Below are 22,663 nucleotides of genomic sequence, written 5' to 3' on the forward strand. Positions count from 1 at the left end.
AGAGATCTCTTTATGGTGGGTGTGACTGGGGGTGATGTGGTTTTGCGGCAATGTTTGCATTAACCAGCTTCCATCTTGCACCTGTTAACCCCCGAACTGTGGCGCTTTTCTTCGCAGGGACGAGCACGCAACTAACGGATCGGAACTCATCCACCTGCCAAGAGGAGTAACTCTTCCTTTTATGAGCCCATCAGAATTCCGCTCACAGGCGAAGAAGGCAAAAACGTATTCCTTCAATGACAAGATGAGTCAGGGCGGCCTTTGCGAGCCCCCATCCTAATAACGGCGTAATGGTCATAGATAGATCGGAGATCGTGCGACCTGGCCTCAAAAGCATTTCGATGCTCATTTGTACCGAGCAGACGCACGCCTGAATGCACCTCGTGGTTAATTGTGATGGCGTTTTTTTTTTTTTAATGGTTTGTTGATTGGTGCTTCTACTTTCCAAGCACTGACCTGGACCCACTTTGTATGCATTAGGTCAAGTCAAAGAATCTGACCCTCTCGTGGGCTTCACTCAATGGCATGACAGGTTCATTACAAGCATCCAGACTGGAGGAATCGATTCCCAAAAGGTCCACTCCCGACATTCCCAACCACTAAGTGTGTGGGATCGATATTAGTGGAGGGGGAAAGGCTTCCTGTGATGGAACCAATTTGAGCTTTTCATGTGGAACAGCCACTGCAGTGATCGAAACTCCCACTAGAAGGCAGTAAAGAGCTATGAGTTCAAAGCATGGAAAATTCAGGAAGCTTTGGAGAACGCCATAGTATTGGCCAACGCAATAGTAATCGTTATATACAGTAGAAAGAAATAACAAAGTCCAAGTCAGAGATCAGATTCAATCCTAGTTTCCGACTTTTGTTGGACATAAAAATTGCAATTGCATGTATGAAAAGTTGCATAAATTAAACCTGAATTCTTTTTTTTTAAATGCTTATTTTGCAAGCATTTCTCCAGTGTACGTATATCTATACTTAACTACATCCATATTTTTTGACTGGTCGGGCTCCCACCGATCGCTTGATAAACATGAATAAAACATGAGCAAATCCTCCCAGTCTAAATTCATTGGACTTTTTGTGACTGACAGCGGCAGACAACTATATATAATTTTTGAATTCAGATACAACACTTAAAATGAGATAATATACTACTTTTTGAACAAGGGGGCGTCGTTTTCCGGCCGCTATGACGTAAGTGTAACGTCAGTTCCGCCCCTCGCAAACCCGTTTCCCGACTCTTCCTTTATGCTCTCATTTCAACCCAGTCGGTGTTACCGAGCGGATCGGATTAAAAGCCGAGGCAGTTGGGACAGAAAAAAACGTTAAAACAAAGCATCGGACATCGAAGCCAATATTTGCTCAAAGGAGAATTACACACGCTTCACTTTGTAGTTACGTACCGAGGACTACTCATTTCCCCCCTCGATCTTCGTTAGGATCTTTTTTTTGGGCCGCCATAAGCTTTTTAACTCCGCCGGAACTGAACCCCCCCATCTTTTCTTTCCCAACTCAAAATGGAGAACGGCGACGATAAATACCTCCCCCAACTACTGGCGGAGAAGGACAGCCTGGATCAGTCTTTCACGCACGCCATGAAACTTTTAGAAGCAGGTAACGCCGAATTCGAGTGTCTTGTTGGATCTTTGTGTGTGTTTGTTTGAAGTTTGTCGAGAGGGAAGGGCGGTTAACGACTACGCAGTCGATCGCCATGTGGCGACAATCGAAACGGAACATGTACTCCATTGTGACTCAAAGCGGAAGCGTCCTGTTCTTGGTTGAATTATATACAATTGAGTGATTTTCTACGGGATTTCTTTCTTTAGGTAATTGTTCCATTATTACGCTGGCTGCTTTTATTTTCTATGTTTTCCATCATCGTTTCCCGCTTCCTGAAAGTAACTCGAGAATATTGACATCGTCTTTGACACGATACAAACTGATAACGACGGTTTTCTGCTATTTTTTAATCTAATGTCCTTCGCACTCGATTTTGCACTTAATAGCCCGTCTTGGAATTGAATTGTTGGTGCTAAAGTGCTAAACGATTCCCCTTCCCTCCCCCCGCACAACCACCAAAGAGGGTCTTTGTCTCTAATCGTTAGGCAACATGATGTGTAAAAATAATTAGCGATCAGACTAAAATATCTGATCTGAAATTGCAATACAGTGGGAGTTACCGAGCCCAATTCCTAAAAACTCATAATATTCCTGCACCTCAGAATGTTTTGTTAAATTGGAGGAGTTTTTGAGAATTTGTAAACAATGTATGCATTCTTAAAACGACGCAAATTTAGTTGGACAGTATCATCTTAGCATTACACTCGTGCTTTTACATCATTTTAAAGTCTAACTGTGCATAAGGACTCTAAATGATTTTGACATATCTGAATCGACGTTGTGTTATAATTACATAATCAGATTTAAAGTGAAAGGCGGAACGTGTGCAAACCTGTTGGTTTGTTTTCCGTTAAAAACATCATGTGATGAGCTTGCGAATAAAAGTTTGCGCACTACTAGCTGGGTGGTCCAAGCATTTCTCAGGGGAACGAATCAATTACAAAAGTCTTGTCCTGTGAATAATTCAGATAATAATAACTCACAGCGTGTCCTCGTTCGTCTTCGTATAAATAAGCACGTCTATTGCATGATCACAGCGACTTCATGGCCCCCTTTCCTCGTTCCAGAAATCGAAAGAGTCCAAAAGGGCGAATCTAAGGAGGGAGACGACACATACCTTGATCTCTTCACAAACAAGTTCATCAAACTGAAGGAACGCGTCCTCATACCCGTGAAACAGTACCCCAAGGTGAGCTTTTTTATTCCCACCATCTCGTCTCCCGTCCTCCTTATCTCCTTGTCGTGATTGTTTTTATCGCGACGCGGTCGAGCTTCAATAACATCAAGCCACGGGGTTACTTGAGGTCTCAAATTAGTCATCTTACCTTGATCTTAAAACTGAAGTGCTGCAATTACAGCCCTTCAAAAACACCCCTTCACAGACATAGTTGCTGTACTTCAGTTCCCATTCCAAATCCTCCTGCCTTCTGTTCGGACTCACAAAACATGTCCCCGTCTTCTCAGTAGAAACATAATTTACAGAAAGCCTCCGCGTTGTGCGTTTACTAAACGTCGCCTCTGTTTTGGTTTTTCCAGTTCAACTTTGTGGGCAAAATTCTGGGACCCCAAGGCAACACCATCAAACGTCTCCAGGAGGAGATTGGTGCCAAGATCTCAGTGTTGGGCAAAGGCTCCATGAGAGACAAAGCCAAGGTATGTACATTGTTTAAACTGGCTTAATGAGAACAACATTTCAAAGGCTGGCTACCCACGTGAAACCCTGTTGAAATAGAAAGCTTAATTCTCTGGCTTTACGCATCTGGAACGGCGCACTTGTGGGTTTCCTAGAGCCTTTACGCATCTGGTCTATCCATGTGCAAGCCCTAAGCGTAGACCTGCGTTCACATGGCAGGAACCCCTCGCTGCACATCTGCTCTTTTAGGATAGCATTTGGAGTTGAAAAAGCTACTACGGAATGCCCCAAATGTGACTTTTGTCGTTTCCGCTTTAAAGGAGGAGGAGCTTAGAAACGGCGGCGAGCCAAAGTACTCTCACCTGTCCATGGAGCTGCACGTCTTTATCGAGGTGTACGCCCCCCTCCCCGATGCCTATCTGCGTATGGCCCACGCGATGGAGGAGGTCAAGAAGTTCCTGTTTCCTGTGAGTTGTGCCTCTTTTTTATTTGTTTGAGTGTACAATCTGGTTTAGAGCAATATCCAAACAAAAAAAATGAGTGTACAGGATTGGGTTATATATGAATTAAATGAATAGCGACACTCACAGCTTATTGTTTTAGATTGACAGGCATATTGTTATTTACACCGACTCCCCACATTCACTGTCAGTCTTTTTATCGGTTTAGTGTGTAAACAGAGGCTTGACTTGCACAAGCATGATGACAATATTTACATCTAATCCACATTGTTAAGTGTTTTATACCCCCGTCTGCTTTGTATACAAATTTTGATGCAACACTGCGAGTGGCTTCATCCCTGCTGGCTGACTGGCAGCTTGAACAAAGCACCCTCGTTCAGTGGCGGTCCGCTTTTTCGAGGGTGCCAGTGTGTGGCGGTGGCTCTGTCGACGACATTGAAAGGTCAATGATGCACGTGTATCTATCTATTCTTCCCGTTTCTGCACTCGGTGGATTTGTTTCACGCCAAAGTGCTCGAACCGGAGGCCTAGCTGGTTTAAGGGAGTGCTGTGTGTTCACAAGCGGTGGATTCTTAATTAGGATGCAGCGTCCTGGAGAGGGAAGAGTCGTAATGTATGAAATAAAAGCTGCCAGATGGCCCCAATTTGTCTGCTTTTATAGTTTTCTTATGGATTCAGGTCACGATTTAATGCCTTTTTCGTGCCAACCTTGTAAATCAAACAAAACCCTTTTCTGTTGGCTTAACACTTGTTCTAATTTTGGGATTGTAAAGGCTAGTTGTTAAGCAACAATTCATACATCAAAGTAATTGGTCCGACTCTTAAAATGTTGAGTTTTTTTGGGGCAAGCGTTTCAGGTCTCAGTCATGGTAGTCATGGTTAACTCAATTGAGGACATTGACGCCGATTGACAATTTTGCTGGCACTGCAAAAAAGAATAAACAAGATCAAAGTAAGACGCGATCATTTAGGGGCTTTTTGCAAATTGCTGAGCGCCTCAGAAATTGAACTACAAAGTTTGGCCCGGACCTTTTGAAGCGCGAATTCGTTTAAGCTCTCAAACTTAGCGCTTTGGTGCCGTTTGACTGAGGTTATACAAAGTCTTGAATGGATTACGGGCACTTGTCCTTGGGTTTGTGCTGAAGCTTTTGATGGGACTCTATAAAAAAAGGCAAAACCAGGCCTTTGATATCAAATGTCTGGAGTCTTGTCTTACGGCTTGATTCTCCTGAGAAGTTCACTCAGATAATGAAACATCTCCGTAGGTAAAGATGTGTTACTTGGCGGGCCCGTGAGATACGGCGACGGTGTCACGACACGTCGCCCTAGATTCATTCGCTATCAGTCAAATGACTCGTGCTTTTAGCATGCCGTTTAAAGTAATTGCGAGGGGCTGTGTTCTGGCGTCTAGGGCTCCAGCTTCTTTCTGCCGGAGGTGTGCTGTATGAAATAACAATATTTTATTGGGTCAGAGTGTGGCTCTCTTTGGGGCTGTGGTGCCAGGGCAAGCGGAAGCAATTGGTTTGTTTGTTTTTTAAATTATGAATTACATAAAGCATCATGCAGGCGCACCCGCCTCAAGTCAAGAAGTCACGTGAAGTTGTGGATGAACTAGTGGTGTGTTGATTTGATGATGTGTATCGGGTCCAGATTTGACCACAGTGATGGGTTCCGATCCAGTAGGCATGCCTTTTCAGTACTGTGGTGCTTTCAGCTGCTGTCAATCAAACCACTAGAAAAGCATGTAGTTGTTAAGACATTATAGTGTAGTATGCTTGGACCTGTTCAGAATATGTATTTGTCTTAAAATTGTTTTTCATGAAGGGTTTTACATATATTTCGCATGTTTAATGAGGAAAATGGCCACTACAGAGCAAATAGGTTAAAAAACATTGTGGGATCATGGTCTGTTTTTTTTTATCGAGATATTAAAAAAAAAGCCATATTACCCAACCCTACTTACAGCATATGTGATCCAAATCTTGCATGAAATGGAACTGGCCCTGCTTTTATTGTGAATGCCACTGGAATGCTGACTTGTAGATGAAGCAAAGTGACTTCCCATTTCCCTGTCATTAGGCCGCTGCGGTGGCCCACTCGCGTGATTTGATATTACATAAGGCATATGCAGGAGATGCTTATCTGGACGGATAGGAAGTCGGCACGCTGCAGAGTTCCACTTGAACGAGCCTCTGTTTGCTTCAACATGTAGTCACGTTCATTTTCCGCTGCCCGTGCAGGACGTGACGGACGATATCTGCCAAGAGCAGTTCATGGAGATGGGCTACCTGAACGGAGGCCCCGAGCAAATGGGCCGAGGAAGAGGCGGCATGCCCATGAGAGGGCGCGGCGGTCCCCCGGGACCACACAGGTAAGGACATTGCGGCGAGCGACTTTCTCGACCTATCGACGACCGTCCTCTCGCTGTCCGCCTCCCAGGGGCAGAGGGATGCCACCTCGCGGCGCGGTCCGAGGCGCACGGGGCGCCGTTCGGGGAATGGCGTCCGCCCGAGGAGCCGTCGGCGCCAGGGGGGCGGCAGCGGCGGCCCGTGGGGTCAGACCGCCCGCCGGCGGACCCGCTCAGAGAATGCTCCCCCACCAGCACACTCCTGCCGCCGTCGCCGAGAGCTATGAGCAATATGTAAGTAACTCCGACAGATTTGCAGTGTTTAGATGGTGGTGAAACGCGGGAGCGTGTGTTAACAAGCCTCTTCCGTCTCCAGGCCTACGACGAGACCTACACTGACCCATCCTACGAGTCATACGAGAGCTACTACGCCCAACCCCAGGCGTGAGTTGCAAATTTCACCTGCCACCTTTGCTCGAAACCCGCGATTCAACCTCGAGCGCCGCTCGCTTGATTGGCAATGCTTTCGGCGGTTTTGATCTCATCCCGGGAAGCCAATTAGAATCTCAGCAGACATTTTAGTCACCAGGTACTGGATGCTTGTTCGCCAGTAATTGTTTTGCTTTTTTCCCCACCCCTTCCCTCCCTACTGCAAACGTTCAACCACCAGAGAGGCAGAATATTACGACTACGGACACGGGGAGACTACGGAGACGTACGAAAACTTTGGTGAGGAGCGTATTTGATGTATTTTCGATTGCATGGCGGGCCATCCATCCACTGTCATTTAACGGTCGGTATCCACGTGCGGTTCTTCCTCAGCCCAGGACGACTGGAACGGCACCCAGCGAGCGGCTCCGGGCAAAGCCGTGCCCACAGCCAGAGGGGGCACTAAGACGCCATTCAGGCAGCACCCGTACCAGTACTGAAGCGGACGCGGCCTCCCCCTTACAGGGTTGCCCTGACGAGCGCCTGTCGACATCGGCAGCTCTCGCGTTAAAGCAGCCCAAACCAAGTAATTGTCCGTTTTGGCTTTGGTTCCTGTATTGTTTCTTTTGTCCCGCCTTCCCCCTTCCCCTCCTTCAACAATTTGACTTTGTTACAACATTGGGAACTAGAAATTTATTTTAGCTTGTTTTTTTCTGTTGTTTTGATTAAATTTTTGTTTGTTTATTTTTTGGATTTGGCTGCACAATATATATCCCCTTAACATACAACACCCACCCACACACATTCACACACACAACCAAAGTGATTTCTAGAAAAGTTTTTTATAGTTTTTTTTTTTACCTGTATTGTTTATCTGACCTTCCCCCTTCCCGTTGGCTTTTTTGGCATTGTTTTTACCCCTAAAAAAAAAAAAAAAACTGATTTGTAATGGTAACTTCCATTTACTAGTGGCTCACTCTCCAATTGTCTTAAATGATCCATTACACTTTGTGTGTTTTAAATAAAGAATCTGTCAAGGTTCAGTTGCGGATTCCCATTTAGGCTACATTTCAAAATTCTTTTAATATAGTCCAATAAAAAGAGTTTTTTGTTTTAAACTTGTAATGTAGAAACCAAAAGAAGATTAAAAACAAGTCAAGTTTAACGTTAATGGAACTCCATCCATTCCTTCTTTGTGATGGCTTCTTTTTAAATAGTTCTAAAACATAATTCTTCATTTAGACGTAGGCTGCAATATTTGTCATTGTCCTTTTTTTAGAGTTTTGAAATATAGCCCTAATAAGACACTGTTGAGATGGCCTGTCCTCACATCCTTAATTCGAGTCATGTAAAAAAAGCAGAAAACCTACTTCCTCCATTCCCTGAGCACAAAAAAATGGCCTCTTGTTATGTTGCCAAACAGTTCAGGTCTTGGCAATTGATTCTGCATAAACTGCATGGGAAAAAATAAAAAAATAAAAACAAAAACAAGAGAATCCAAAAGGATTTGGACACAAATCTCCACATGGGTCGTCTCTCTCCACAGAGAAGGGATCCTGCAGCTCAATCCCAACTCTTGTACATATTTTAAAAGCTCCTAACTGTACTTAGTCTGTACCCTCTCCATAAAAAAAATGCATTATGCTACCTGTGTACGCTTGCCTAAATAGGTTACTAAATCTGTCCAAAAGATGTTTTGCAGCAGTTTGTCAATAAAGCTTAGTGGGTTTTCTATGAAACATAACTTGCTTTGATTTGTTTCCTGTCCTAGTCCAATTGTAAATGGCCTTTTTTTTTGTTCTTTCAAAAGCGCATTTTAAATCTTAAATGAGTTTTCCATTGACGTGTGCAGACTTTAACCCTCTTAAATGCTGTTTTGAAAAGAGCTTACTCTCTCTCTCTCTTTCTATACTTTTTAAAAAGGACCCCGAGGTAAGACCGCTAAAATAAGCCGGATAGCTTCCTAATGTGCATAGAGTTGTAAAGCATTTGAATGCCTGGGTATGTATAATATTTTGTCAATCCTCTTACCTGTGCTCTCGTTTTAACCTTAAATATGACGATTGCTTTCATCTCGCCGCTGCAAATTAACTGAATTCAAACCACCATTCAGGATCTAGGCCTCGTTGTCATGAATGACACTAATGGCAGTGCAATGGAGAGGAGACTTTTAACCTACTGTAGAGAACTCCACTGTAAAGGTAACCTAACCCTAAATGTTTAATTTGGTAGTGTGTTTTTTTATCCTTTGACATAAACTTGCTTTAAAAGTAGCAACCCAAGACAAAAAAGACTCCAAAAGTAAAAAAAAAACATTAAAAGTGGATTTTATGTACTAAAATAATTGTTCTGTGTACTAACCTAGTGTTAATGCAACTCTTGCTAAAATCAACAAAGCCAAATCGAAGTCAATAGCTGTTTTTGTAATATTTTAAAAAAGAAAAAAAAAATGTTCCACTTGTACAATGTTACCAATTTACTTGAGTTGCATGAGCAGATGTTCTCTTGTAGACATGTTGCATGAGCTCCATCTCGCAAGTCTCTGCTCGTGCGCTGTCAACTGAGTATTGATTTGGCTTCTTTGCTCCCACTAGGCTTCTCGCTTGGGTGCTCGGAGACCCGCCCACCCACTCGCCCACGCTGCTGGAGGGAGGCCACGTCACCCCCCAGGTTGGTTGCTCTATCTACCCGCCTTTTTTTTCCATTTTGTGCCGCTGACATGAAGCTAGCTCAATGTTTGTCAACATCTCATCATCAAGGCCTTTGATACCCTCATCAAAACAGGAGATCAAACATAAGTGTGAGAGCTCTTCGGATATGCACCCTTGGATGTTTTTTTTTTCGATTAAGGGAGGGCAGTTCTCTGCCGGTCTGTCGATAAACCTAATACTTTCAATTCCCTTAAAAGATAGAATTTTATATAAACCCAATACTTTCAATTCCCTTAAAAGATAGAATTTTATATAAACCCACTACTTTCAATTCCCTTCAAAGATAGAATTTTATATAAACCCAATACTTTCAATTCCCTTCAAAGATATAATTTTATACAAACCCAATACTTTCAATTCCCTTCAAAGATAGAATTTTATACAAACCCAATACTTTCAATTCCCTTCAAAGATAGAATTTTATATAAACCCAATACTTTCAATTCCCTTCAAAGATAGAATTTTATACAAACCCAATACTTTCAATTCCCTTCAAAGATAGAATTGTATATAAACCCAATACTTTCAATTCCCTTAGAAGATAGAATTTGATATAAACCCAATACTTTCAATTCCCTTAAAAGATAGAATTTTATCAGGCCACGCAGACCGCAATACTTGAAACATATTCTCCGAATACTCGCTCTTAATCACTTCCATTGACGGTTACAAATGTTTTTGAAAGAATTACATTTCAGTTCGCGATGTCCTGATCTTATACGACTATTTTTGGCGCCTTTTCAGTACTGTCGTAGTTTTAGGCTGCTGTAAATCAAATCGCTCGGCGAGACGACGTCTCCTTCAAAACTGGTGACAGATCGTGTAATATCGTGAACAAAGTGATTCATCATTTACTGGTTACATTTTACGTTTTTTTTTTTTTACTGGTCTACAAATGCGCACGTCGCTATCAGCAAAACGTATTTAGAGGGAAAAAATTGCGAGTCAAAAAAGTCTGTATTGGGCCTTCGCTAAGTTGTCATTGTGTAATATTTGCACTTGTTTTTTTAGCTTTTATTCCATACACATCAATTTTTGGGACACTGTTCGGCGTGAGTTTTCTCCGGGTACTCCGGTTTCCTCCCACATTCCAAAAAACATGCATGATAGGCTGATTGGACACTCTAATGAGCAGCTGTTGCTGGGGGATAGAGCGGAAAAGGCAGCAAAAGTGGCTCTAGCGGCGTCTGGGGGATTACTCGCCGTGTAACGTCTGCCTGGAGGACGGGGAAAAAAGTTCGGGGAAAAAAAGCTCTAATCAACTTAATTGGCGAGCACAAAATCCAGCTAAACTATTCAACTGGACCCTTCTACGTAGAACCAGGATCTAATCAAACCAAAAATTCGCCTTATGTCGGTTTTTACTGTTTATTTCGCCATTTTCCGCACGGTTAGCTCGCCATCTCGACTTTGTTGAAGGCTTTTGTTAAGTAAACAGCTTTGTCCGTTTCACTTTTAATGGCAGAATCGCTAACCCTTGGCCCTGAATCATATTTTGGCTATTTAAAATTGATTTAATAGAGAACTCCTAATTGAAATCGATTCAATGAGTGCTGTTTCACATTAGGATGTTGTAGCAGCGATTGTTTTTCAACGTGACTGGGAGAAGAAAAAAGAAAACAAACACTACTTGAATTGTTTTCAAGCAAACACTTCCTCCGAGCGCAGTACGTTGATTAAAACGCCGACCTGTGACTTTAAAGCCGATTGTTTGTCCCCCCCCGCTGATGTGACTGTCCAAAATGAGTCGGGCTAATGTTGGAAATTTGCTGCTTTGTGGATGGAAGCACAGGTGCTGTTTGGATTTTTTTTTTTCTCACGACCGCACTCTTTTGTGCTATCAAATCTGGACGGATTTTTATCACTTGGCTTGCAGTGACGGCTTTCCGTTTTCTTTGCTTTGGTCTCAGCCCGGCAGGAGACACAAGAAAAGCGGGCGAATGGCTAGACCGGAGACCGGAGCCAGTCGGGGAAGCGTGTCCAAGCTCGGACAAAGGCCTCAGCTGGCATGCCCCGGAACCACCAGAGACTCATAATGAACAGCACCGTGGGTTTGCAAGTCTGTAGCCAAGTGGCGCTTTGATTATTTTTGCTGATTCGAAAGCCCTCCACATTCTCATGTAATTGTTACACTTTGATTTCGTTTCAAACGAACTCTCTTCGTTGTTATTGTCGGGCCGTGAAATTGTTTTTAATTCCAGCTTGACGACGTGTCATGTTTTGAAGTCAGAATATTACTACAGGGTGACCCTACAAAAAAAGTTCTCTCACGTGGATGAAAAAATAGGATTTGACAAACATGGCAAAAAAAATGATGAATATGTGAACTAAATTTTGACAAGGGGAAAGTAATGGTTCTGGAAAAGGAACTAGCATTCATGTTTTGCTTGATGTATATGACCTCCAAGTGAAAAGAAAAGACAGTCTTAAACAATAATACTAAGTGAAATATATAAGATTTTTTTCCCTTAATATGATTTTTCAAATTTCCTGATAAGAAACGTGTTGGCAGACAAAGAACAAGCACATGTGGTATTAGTTTGGTATTGTGCGATTTATTTTTTGCAGTCCGTATTATCTTACGGAGTTGCCTTGATTTATTTATTTTTAAGTTACAAACAACTACAGTAATCCCTCGAATATCGTGGTTTCACTACATCGTGGTTTTTCCGGGGGAATTTTTTTGTAAGTTCATAAAAATGTGAAAATCCACGCTGAAATTTGCAAGTGGAAGCCACTCCCCCATCCTCCACTTGCTACTAGGATCAGCACTGAAGTAAAAAAATGACCCTACTCTGCAGTTTTTCGTTTATCGCGGCAATGTCTGCTCTCCATTAACCGCGATAATCTTGGGATTACTCTAGTCCTAATGTCACTCTCAAAACCATGTGCACATTCATTTCTCTGAAACCATTGTATCTGTTTACATTTTCTTGTTTGTATCTGCTGCTTTTTCCTTAATTAAAGATATCTAAAAAAAAAAAAAAAATTGTTGGGGTTGAACCGCGTCCATGGGGAAAATCATTTGAAACTAAACAAAATTGGCATGCTTTTTCATGGGAAATATCAAATTAGGAATCACGATACAATTTTGTGGCGACCTGCTGCGGTGATAAAAAATGGATTCATGTTCTGGGATTCTGTGGGTGTCTGCAGCTGCCCCCAAGAACACCGCATGCTAATGTCTGTCTGGATTTGCATGTACCCGCATGTCAAGCACCCGCCTCTACAAATGTGCAATAGTGCGGTGTTTTTTGTCGGGTTTTTTTTCTTCTCTCAGCTGTCCAAGTATGTTAATGAGGCAGGACTAAAGACTGGAAAGATAAACACCTCAGTCTGCTAGGTTGCTTTGCACTGATGATGTAGTGGTCCACATGGCATCAAGTAGGAGGGGTGGGTGAAGGAACAAGGTGGGAGACGCATGGTCTTTATCAGGCAGCACGTGTGGGTGGACGTGTTAAACATGTCCATGGCGGTGGAGAGAGATGCCAATCCGGCAGACAGCCCCGTCCTGACGGATTCACACCACGAGAGGAACATCGCATCCCGACGCTCGCTGCAACGCCGGCGACTCGGAGAGGCGGTTGTCATGGTGACGCCAGCCTCACCATCTGAGTGGCCTTGACTCAGGAGGAGCTCCGGAGGAACGGAAAGACTGATGTCGGTCGTCATTGGAGTTGTAAACGTGCAGGAACAACGTCCCCCAAAAAATACTTTCGTCCAATAACAGGATAAATAGGCATTTGTTGATGTTACATATTAACAATAACAATTTATAGTCTGGAAAATATGGTAAGTAGCATTTGAGTATTAGTTGTGGGCCAGGCCAAACTACTTATAGTCCTGCAAATACAGTAGTGTGCAGAAATACCCTCTATTTGTGAAAAAGCTTTATTTGTATACAACAATGAATTACATGGAGCGTACACTCGATATAAAAGATACCTGAGTTTTGCCCGCATCCCTTGTACCGCGCAATCTAACTCATTTCTGGCCCATCTATCTCATCCCCTCTGTGGAAGTCTGGCTTTCTGTGACGGTTCCCTTTCCCAATAAAAAGTAGTGCCAGCGGAGCTTTCGGACTAGACGAAGCAACTTCATTATATTTGATGGCAATCAGAAGAGACAAAGAAGCACAAAGAGCACACTTTTCATTCCTCTTCTTTTCTTCTTCTTCATTTCCGCTCTGTAGTCTAAGCAAAGGTCGGGTTCCGCCAGGCCCGTCGATCGTATCGACCTCTGCTCTTGGGATTTGCCCACCCTGATGAGCGTTGAGCTGGCCAGGAACGCCGCCAACACGCGCAAGATATGATCCATGTTGTTTGGGAACCTCGGCAGGTGCGCCATTTTCCGTTTCATGGCAAACAAACCGCCCACGTGCAGATGTGACAAGACGGCACATTTGTTTACTCCGTTTTTATATTTCTGCAAGGCCCTTTTCTGCTCGCCGAAACAGGGCAGGCCGGCCGACTTGTTAAAACAAAACCCCCAAAAACATTTATTTGACAAATATTATCCCTGCAGCCACTTTACCCAGCAATAAATCCATAAAAAAACAAAACCTGCTTCTCTCCTAACCTTTCCCTTTCCTATAAAAGCTTCCAACTCACTAAAAGCACTTTATCATGCTATACTACAAGTCCCATAATGCACTGGACCAACTCCTGGAGCCAATGTCTTGACTGGAACTTTTCCACGCAGCTGCTCATTAATTTGTTTTGGTCACGACGAAATACGGGTGAGCGCATAACGCAATTATTCATATTATTCATAATTTTGCATGATCTGTTTGTTGGAAATTTTGTTATTTTGTAGGCCGATTGCGAACAGGTGTTCTGTCATATTTTGGTGCCCATCAGAAATTGCTATTTGAAGTAAAGACTAAAAACGCTAGCTGTGATTAAATCCACCTGCAGATTGAGGTGAATAAAGCATCGATTTATTAATGCATTGAGAATCCATCCGTCAAAATATGCATCCCCACAAATGAAAGCAAGAAGATTAATACACGTTATAAATATATAGGAAATCAGTGATTGCAAAACTTGAAAAAGTTGCAAAAATTGATGAAATTGTCTCGGCACGTGCATTGCTCCCCCTACGGGTGTATGACGTCACGACGCTCCTTCCATATATTGTTACCAAAAAAGCAATGTTTTTACATATAATTCATTAATTTATGCTCCCATATAATTGTTCATATATGTAAAAGCATCCTTTATATTGAACATCCATATGACACTTACCAATACATATTCCCATATGGATTGAAATGCATAATACATACATTGTGGCTAATAACAAATGTTTGATTGCATGTATTTTGGGATTAATAAACGCATATATCATGTCTAAAAAAAAGAAGATAGGTTTAACACACGTGGAGAGAACTGCATAGTAGCCATTCCTGATAGATACCCCACACAAAAACTGACAATTGATCATAAAATCTCAGTGCTCTATAATGTGTTAATCACTTTTAAATCATGACCCCTGGGAATTACTTTAAATCAGGTTCAACTACAATTTAAATGAAATGGACTCAAATGTTTTTGCCTCCATTTTGAACTGTTGCCGAGGTTACTAAGCACGTTTTCTGGCCCGAGGAGCGGCTAAAGGAAAGATTTCAAGTTTACTTTAAAACATTTTGTGTTTTTCCATTAGTTCCAGCATGTGCCTGACCACTGCGAGACCCCGAAATTGCAGCTTTACGCCCACACCGTCTCATTTAATTTCTTGCAGATATAAAAACATTTAGGCTTGTTCGCTCCATCTCTTCTTTTCTCCCCATTTCCGCTTCTCCTATTTTGCGCTTCTGCCACTTTCCTGGTGAACTGGATTCCCATCCATTTTCTCCCTCAAATTCACGACAGAACAGCCTCATCAAATAAAATAAAATTCAATTGTTCCAATTTTAGGTTCTTTAGAAACAATCTAAAACCTGAGTCAGCTAAATTATATTTTGACACAATGATCATATCACACATGACTTACTGCCTAACAACACTTAAACCAATTGAAGCAAGATTTGAAAATATTGGACAGAAAGCCAAAAACGCACCACCACTGTCACATATTAAAAAACCCACAAAGGCCTAAACTGGAACAATACTGCAAGATTTTGTACCCAAAAAAATCCAACACATCAACAAGAGCTGGCTCTAGAGGTGACTGTGTAGTTCTCTTCAAAATGAGTGCTAAATTAGCCAAAGCACCTTCTATCTTCATACCTGGAACTCAATAATACTAGTTAACATACATGAACTCCCGTCTCTGAACCTCTTGGCCAATCATCTTAAAGCCTGACGACCAAAATTGCGATCACGACGCTGTCTAAAATTGTGCTACGTGTATGTGTGTATGTGTCTAGTATGTGTCATCATTTATCTTGTACCTACACAAGGGAGAAAAAATGGAAATTAGCCTAAAGCTACAATCTTACATATTTACATTTATATATGTTCATTAATATGTGCGGTCCATTATCAAATAAATCAAACCCAAACTCAAATTATTTTCCCAGAAAGTGTTTCTCCAGACAAGTATTGTTTTGTTTTGTCATTTGTCTGCCTCAATAATTAGCGATTGTTACAAGGTCCCTATCCCAATGTAACACGCAACCTAATGAGCAGTGCCTGTGTGTGGATAAAACACGCAACTAGTGTCCCAGTTACTTAGAATAACTCAAAAGAGCACCAGCGATCTCGCAGGAGCCGCCGTCTTCAAGTCGTCAAGGTTGCGCGCACCAGAGGGTCCCGCCGTGACGTGGCCGGGTGCCTTAAAATGCTAATGAGTTTGTTATCGGTGTTTGCATGCAAACGAGGTGAAGTGAAAGGGTTGGATTATTTGGTGAAAAGGTCCAAGTCCTGCTTTATAGGGATGGAAGATGGCTGCCTAGAACTTGATTGGCGCCTGCTGGTTCTAATCTGACATTCTTTTGTTGCAGATGTCGCCTCGCACCATCGGCGACAGGGCGTGGCGCCCTGGCGAAGTGACTGGCGTCCTTCTACAAAGCCGCAGACGAAGCGGCCCGGCGCCTGGAGAACGCGGCGCCCGGAGCACAAAAGGTAGCGAAGTCGACGGAGACGCCGCCGTATCGTGGCAATCTGCCCCTCGCGCGTCCTTGAAGTCGGGCGACGCCACCAGCTGCCGGGCCTCGCCGTCACCTGGGACGTCATTAGGCTTCGGTCGGCAGAAGCGGGATGAAACGCAAAGGGACGCAAATGAGAACGGAATCCGCTACGGTCTGGTCGAAAACGACAAGCTCTCCTCTCGCGCCGGCGTCTTCGCGACTCAAGTCAAACATTGCCAGACCCCCAGCCCCATTTTCTTCGCTCATCATCCTTGGCGATCTCCCACCTGGATTCGCGCAGACTTCAGCACTCAGACGGTGGAGGCTTCTGCCAAGGAGAGGCAATTAGGGCCCCGGTTCTCCCTCCCGGATTACAAAGCGAGCAAAGAAAAACAATGTACTTAGAGGAAGATCGCTCTATAATACAAATGTCGCTTTCATTTTCTGAGTGGACCGCATCCTTAAAAAAACATTGCCTCAATACACAAGCTTAGCATAGAGCAACATTTTTTTCCTGAGATCAAGGACGTGGGTTTTCTTAGGGTATTCCAGTTTCCTCCCACATCCCCCAAAACACGTATAGCAGGCTGGTTAATCTAAATTGTCTTTAGAAATGAGCGCAGAAGGTTTTTTGACTGGCAAACAATTGGGGTTGTACTCTGCCCACTGCTCATTGTTAGCTAGGATAGGCTCCAGCACCCCCGTCAGCCGAGATGAATGAATAAAAATGTTATCGGATCAATTGTAGTGCCGTCGTTGTGGTTGTCCTTCTGGCAATCATTGGTCGAGCTAGGAAATTGTTGAATGACAAACATTGGAGTTGTGCCCTAAAAAATGCTTTCAGGCAAACCAGAAAGCGGGTGGGTTCATTCGGGAAATTTTTTTGGAAGTCTTCCGCTTTATCGCGTTCAGCTTCGTGAGCGGCGACCCGCCCCGAGGCCGTGGATGAAGTCAAATAAAAGTAGGGCACACATGAACACATTTTAAAAGGCTGTATAAAAGAAAGGACACAAAGCTGGCTTTGGTGCTGCCATGCTGGATATACAAGAAAAATAAAAAAAATAAAATGAACTTTACGTTCAGCGTAAGGCAAATCTATCCAAGTTTACTCCAGATTTGGGAGGAAAGTTAAAAATTCAATATGTATTGAGGTACATCAAGTTGATGCTTTTGAAATGAGCTTGATATAATCACTAATATTCATTTTTTTGTCTTTCTAGTGGAATGAAGGGATGTGATTGTTGATTAGCCTCCGAAAAAAGGAGACAAGCTAAAGATTACTACAAGACTACAGGTAGGACCATTTTCTAAGTATACATAACACACATGATTTATGTATAATGTTGTTTCTGTACATTTCATATTGTTTTCATAATCAATAATCCCAACTGAAAATGGATGAAAGTTAAACTTTTAGTATGATGTATGTTGTTCCTGTACATTTCAAGTTGATCACATTTGCTTATTTGTGTATACTTAAATCTATACTGAACTGAAAAGGGATGAAAGTTTACCTTTTTGTATCATACAATGCGTCCCTAGTCGTTATACTGGTAAGAGTCCAGCATAAGTAAATTATACATGTTTAATCAGAGTCAATAATAGCTAGATCATGAAATCAATGAATTCACTCGCCATTATTTCTCATGGGGGAAAAAAAAATCCAAACAAGAACACCTCCCAGCGTCAACAGATTCTAAAGTTTCTCCCTTAGTAAGACCGGGCCTAGTGAAGGCAACCCGTCGGAAAGGTGTTTAAGATGCACATACATAATCTACGGCTGCTGTAACACAAAGAACCAATGCAGCAACAACACGGCCAAGCGATTCAATATGTAGAGCAGCTTGGACTTACAGCACCTCTATTGATCTCGGCGGCTAGGAGCTTGCATAATTCACACGGGGCCCATTTTGCACTCAGCCCCGAGGCCTTATCGGTGAATAAGGTTCCGAAAACAACAGTAAATAATCGGCTTCAGCAACAACCAAACCTGCATATATTTTCTTGTTGCAATATAGAAAGAATGAATGCCGGCAACCGTGCATAGCAAATGAAATCTCATCCCAAGATGTGAAAAGGGTGCACTTTTATCTGCTTATTTCAGTACTTTATTAGCAACTTGTCATTGGCAACACATCATTTGTCACTCGGTCAAAGCAATCTCGAGTCAAATGTTTTGATCAAAACAGAAGAATACGTAGCGGCGACTCGACTTCCTTCTCTGTTCAATTCACTCACCTCATTAAAACCTTGTTTTGCACTATTTTGGTGTAGGACTCCATCTTGTGCCTATCAAATTCAGGAAAGTACCTCCTTATGGGTACTTTAAAGAGTCTATAGTCCCCCTCGCCATTTTGTGCCTTTGCTTCCTGTATAGGACAGTGACACGAAAAAAAGGGAAACATACAGCACTTTTCAGACAGCGTTAAAGCTGCTATTGGTAGCGAACAATGGCTGACAGGGACTGTTTAATTTAACTAGACCCCCCCTCAACCCCCCACCACCCGGCAGCCTTTCAGCATCATTACACACACTGATGGAAGTGGATGCAATAAATCCATCCCACGCCGAGGCCCTTTTCACTTTCGCCCCGCCGTCTATGCTGCTGAATTATAAGGTGCACATTCCCCGATTTTATTTTATTTTTTTCCTCCCCGCCTCACCGAGTCCCGCCGCCATCCTCGGGAAAACGCCCACCCGCCGTCGGCGGAGTCGCGAGTGGGAGCGGAGCCGACTGACTCCGTGCCTCCCACAACGTTCGCCCTCGACTTCTCATTTGCAACTTCTCCACCAGGCGACAAAAGTGCTTGGCAAAGATGAAAGTTTCTCCGTTGCACTTGTACTTGGCAACCAGCGTTCTCTCTCTCTCTCTCTCTCTCTTACTTTCTTTCGACCGACTGCAAAAAAAATAAACAGCGCGTGGCACTCGACACACGCATCTAGTGAGCTGAACTGGAATGTTTGATTAGGATTCTGGGATTGACTGAGAAATGTCTTTCAATATTAAAGTGGAACACTCCAAGTTTGCGTCCTTGGAGCGTATACGACTTCTTCTAATACCGATAGACTTTGCGATAAGCTCATAGTACTGTAGGTTGGAAAAATGTTGATTTTTTCCCATGTTGTGATCCGTGTGCGGTCGATTGATCGCCGGTCTTTTGGTCGCCGTCTTTTGGTCGCCGGTCTTTTGGTCGTCGGTCTTTTGGTCGCGGTCTTTTGGTCGCGGTCTTTTGGTCGCCCGGACCGCGACAACGGGCGACCAAAAGACCGGCAACCAAAAGACCGACGACCAAAAGACCGGCGACAAAACAAGGTAAAACAACACGGGTCTATGCATCAATTAAAGCCAACAATGGCCATGAGCACTTTCACTGAGCCGACGTGTGAGTGTATAAGAGTTTGTATGTACATGAGTTGTCCCCTTAGGAAGGGACGTCAGTCAGGGTCTTAACAAGTTATCCAGCAAAAAACAATTAAAGTCCGGGAAATTTGGAGCTTTTCTTTAGCCTAATAATTACTAGGGCATTAAGTATGAGTTAAATAGTAATTCGCAGTTTGTATTTAGGGAATTTGAGCAACGATTTAAATGGTAATTATCAATAACCTTCCGGGCGACCAAAAGACCGGCGACCAATCGACCGTGTACCGTTGTGATCGCTGTTATACCTTTATTATAGTATTTTGGAGTCAAGTCAGATGAAGTATGTTGGTTTTATATTCATGTGTGGCTAGGTTTTTTGAAGTTTCTGGATTTTGATTGTGTTGTTGCTTATCTGGAAGTTGCAAAGCTTGCATGTTGCTCTTCTCACTTCTTGGATATCATCAAAAGGATAATCTCTTTATCTGGATGTAATCTTCTTAGCACCTTCCGCGCTACTTGTTTCTGTGTGGACTTTGCATCAGCGCAAACTTTTGAAGACAAATCTTTTCCACCATCTCGAAAATGCAGATTTTTTAGCGCCGGTGGAGAGTAAAGAAACAAAAAGTTAGCTGCTGCCTGTAAGCTTTTTTTGAGACGCTTCTCTCTTTTTATTTTTTATTTTTTTACACGTGTGAGGCAATTTCGATCCCAATCCGGGTTCAGTGAAGCGGCAAAAGAACTTTGAGGACGTCGGCTTCTGCGGCGTGACCACACATAGCCACCATTCTCGTTCCTCATCCCTTCACATGACTTTTTGAGATTAGCAGCAATTTCTCGCCACGCCTGATTGGGCTCACTCACGGCGCCGCATGTTAACGACAGCTTATAGGCCTTCCGATATGGATGGAATTTATAGCGAAAGTCACCCCGTTTGCGGAAAATTCTTGGCTGACTGTCGATATTCCCGGATTTTCCCGATTGTCAGTTTTCCTGTGATGTGGGTAGAAAACAAGAGTTGAATCATTGGCGGTGGCATTGGCGCATTTTCTCGTCGGTGGCGAGGTGATAAAACACTTGAGTGCTTGGTTGCCTCGTAAATCCTAATATAATTCATAAATGAGCCGCCACCTCTCCCGCCGCTCGCTTACTTAGCCGCCCCTGTTCCGAGCGTAGACTCATTTATCTCGCAGTGCCCTCGAGACGGTGTCACGAAAGCAAGGCGGCGCGTTACAAAACCGGGAGCGGGATCGTGGCTAAATGTAGCTGCGGCTGAGCGAGTGGGACATGGCACGCCTCGGGGTGTGATTTGACACCCCGTTTGATCACTCTTAATACCATTGATCCGCATACCGTGAACGCTAGCGATCATTGATTTGTTTTTTCTTGCACTGAATTCGAACTGTTGTCACCTCGGGGTAACGCGAGCCAGTGCTGAAGGTTCCAGATAGTTTTCTCCTTGGCGTTTACATGAAAACTGATTTGCCACATGCCGTTTCGTGCTCTTATAGGCGCCGTCTTACGTCAAAATGAAGGAAAATCGTAATAATCGGAATAAGGCCCCCTAAACTATCCAAACAAATAACATGAATGTTGACATCTGTCATCCCGTTTTCAAGGCATGTGGTGCTCGGCCTTGGTTCACAGTTTCGGGCCGTCAGGGCCTTCAAGGCCTTCTCTGCGGGCCTAAGAAATATCTGAATCATATATTATATTTTGTCCATGAATACTTATTAAATAATCCCAAATTGTCTGTTAGCTTCCTTTCATTGCTTTCCCCCCTGGTTGCACTGCTTTCAGATGTGTATTTTCATATTGAAGCATTTAACCAATCACATTTCAGCCACTATTTGTTGCCTGGGTCAGAAATCTGCCTCAAGGCCTTCACAATCAGTTCTGCAGGCTCTGCTGCATTAAACAAGCGTCGATAAGACTGTTGCTTTAACCAATCAGATTTCGAGTTGGCAACACCACAATGCCTTGTCGCAGGCGTAGGGATACGTCATTGTCTTCTCGCAGGCGTAGGGATACATCACTTTGAGTTGAGAATTCAGTCCAAGTCCAAAATAGTCGGAAAATAAAGGGTTAACAAAACGTCACGCAACTCGGTCAACTGTCAGCATTCTGTTTTGTTCTTTCCATTTACTCAGGCGCTCTCATATTTTACACTTGTTTTGTTGTTGGTTAAGCTTGGTTTTTCTGTCTTTATTTGATTATGTGCAAAACTACAGAAGAAGAGGAAATGTGATGTAGCAAATCCTTAAAAAGTGACTTCAAGGCCTTGAGTGTCAGCGATAGATCTTTGGTGGGAAAGAACCAGATTTGGTGATGATAGCGCTTTTGCAAGTTCATCATCCCAATAGGCTAACGACATCTTTTGATCGGGGTCGACACATCCTTGAGAGAACAAAGCTTTGGTGGAGAGATTTTTAAGTTTGTAGTTGTGATTGCTTCGATGACTTTGCTCAATGTTCACCGCTAAATGCTCATATCCAAAACCCAAACGATCATAACTCATTCCACGTTCAATTTATGAAGTCAGAAATACATGGAGTGAAAGGTTTTGATTTCAAACCGATCTCAGTCCTACGATTTTGACAACCAATGTCAATTGTTTTTAAATTTATATATTTTTTCGTTTATTTAATCGCTGCCTACACCAGACAGTCCACATTTCTAGTACAGGCGGTGATCCGGCAGCCTCCCCTCCCGTGGTTTAGGACACGTGGCATGGCGCTCATCCGCGGCAATAATTGCTTTCGGGCACAATACATGCGGGCTTTGCACTCAGCTTTTGAAATAACAAACAATGTTGTCGGCGCTACACTCGCCACCCACGGGCAGCAAACACTGGTGATTCAATGCTGCTTCGCCGTTCCTGCAATATTTAGCAAAGAAGACAATCTCACCGAGGGCCATATTTGTGCTTTGAGGTTCTCTCTTTTTTTTTTTTTTTTTTTTTTAATAACACAAAACATTTCTTTGTACGCCGTCCAATAGATCGGCCTTGTAGGGAGAAGGGATTATTG

General features: G+C 43.1%; 1 protein-coding gene and 1 long non-coding RNA gene across 3 annotated transcripts in view; both read left to right on the forward strand.

Annotated features, from left to right (window-relative positions):
- The first annotated feature begins 1,239 nt into the window (after positions 1-1,239).
- Positions 1,240-12,136, forward strand: khdrbs1b (KH domain containing, RNA binding, signal transduction associated 1b). 2 transcript variants are annotated; one of them, XR_013297804.1, is made up of 11 exons: positions 1,240-1,617; positions 2,691-2,812; positions 3,160-3,276; positions 3,577-3,723; positions 5,958-6,088; positions 6,157-6,358; positions 6,441-6,508; positions 6,735-6,793; positions 6,887-7,079; positions 9,088-9,163; positions 11,115-12,136. XR_013297804.1 is itself a non-coding variant. In XM_077590424.1 (9 exons), the coding sequence occupies exons 1-9, from the start codon at positions 1,521-1,523 to the stop codon at positions 6,991-6,993; spliced, it is 1,050 nt and encodes a 349-aa protein (XP_077446550.1). In that variant the 5' UTR covers positions 1,240-1,520; the 3' UTR covers positions 6,994-8,237. The 2 variants fall into 2 exon arrangements, 1 of the variants encoding a protein (XP_077446550.1); XM_077590424.1 differs by lacking the exons at positions 9,088-9,163; positions 11,115-12,136 and having other exon boundaries at positions 6,887-8,237.
- A 1,707-nt stretch (positions 12,137-13,843) lies between these two features.
- The window catches only part of LOC144067225 (uncharacterized), a 74,818-nt gene continuing 65,998 nt past the window's right edge, over positions 13,844-22,663 (forward strand). Inside the window, exons 1-3 of the long non-coding RNA XR_013297870.1 lie at positions 13,844-13,942; positions 16,151-16,271; positions 17,497-17,570. This is a non-coding gene — a long non-coding RNA (uncharacterized LOC144067225). The remainder of the gene's footprint in view (positions 13,943-16,150; positions 16,272-17,496; positions 17,571-22,663) is intronic.

The sequence above is a fragment of the Stigmatopora argus genome, chromosome 21 (assembly GCF_051989625.1).
Source record: "Stigmatopora argus isolate UIUO_Sarg chromosome 21, RoL_Sarg_1.0, whole genome shotgun sequence".
In the NCBI taxonomy this organism is placed as follows: domain Eukaryota; kingdom Metazoa; phylum Chordata; class Actinopteri; order Syngnathiformes; family Syngnathidae; genus Stigmatopora; species Stigmatopora argus.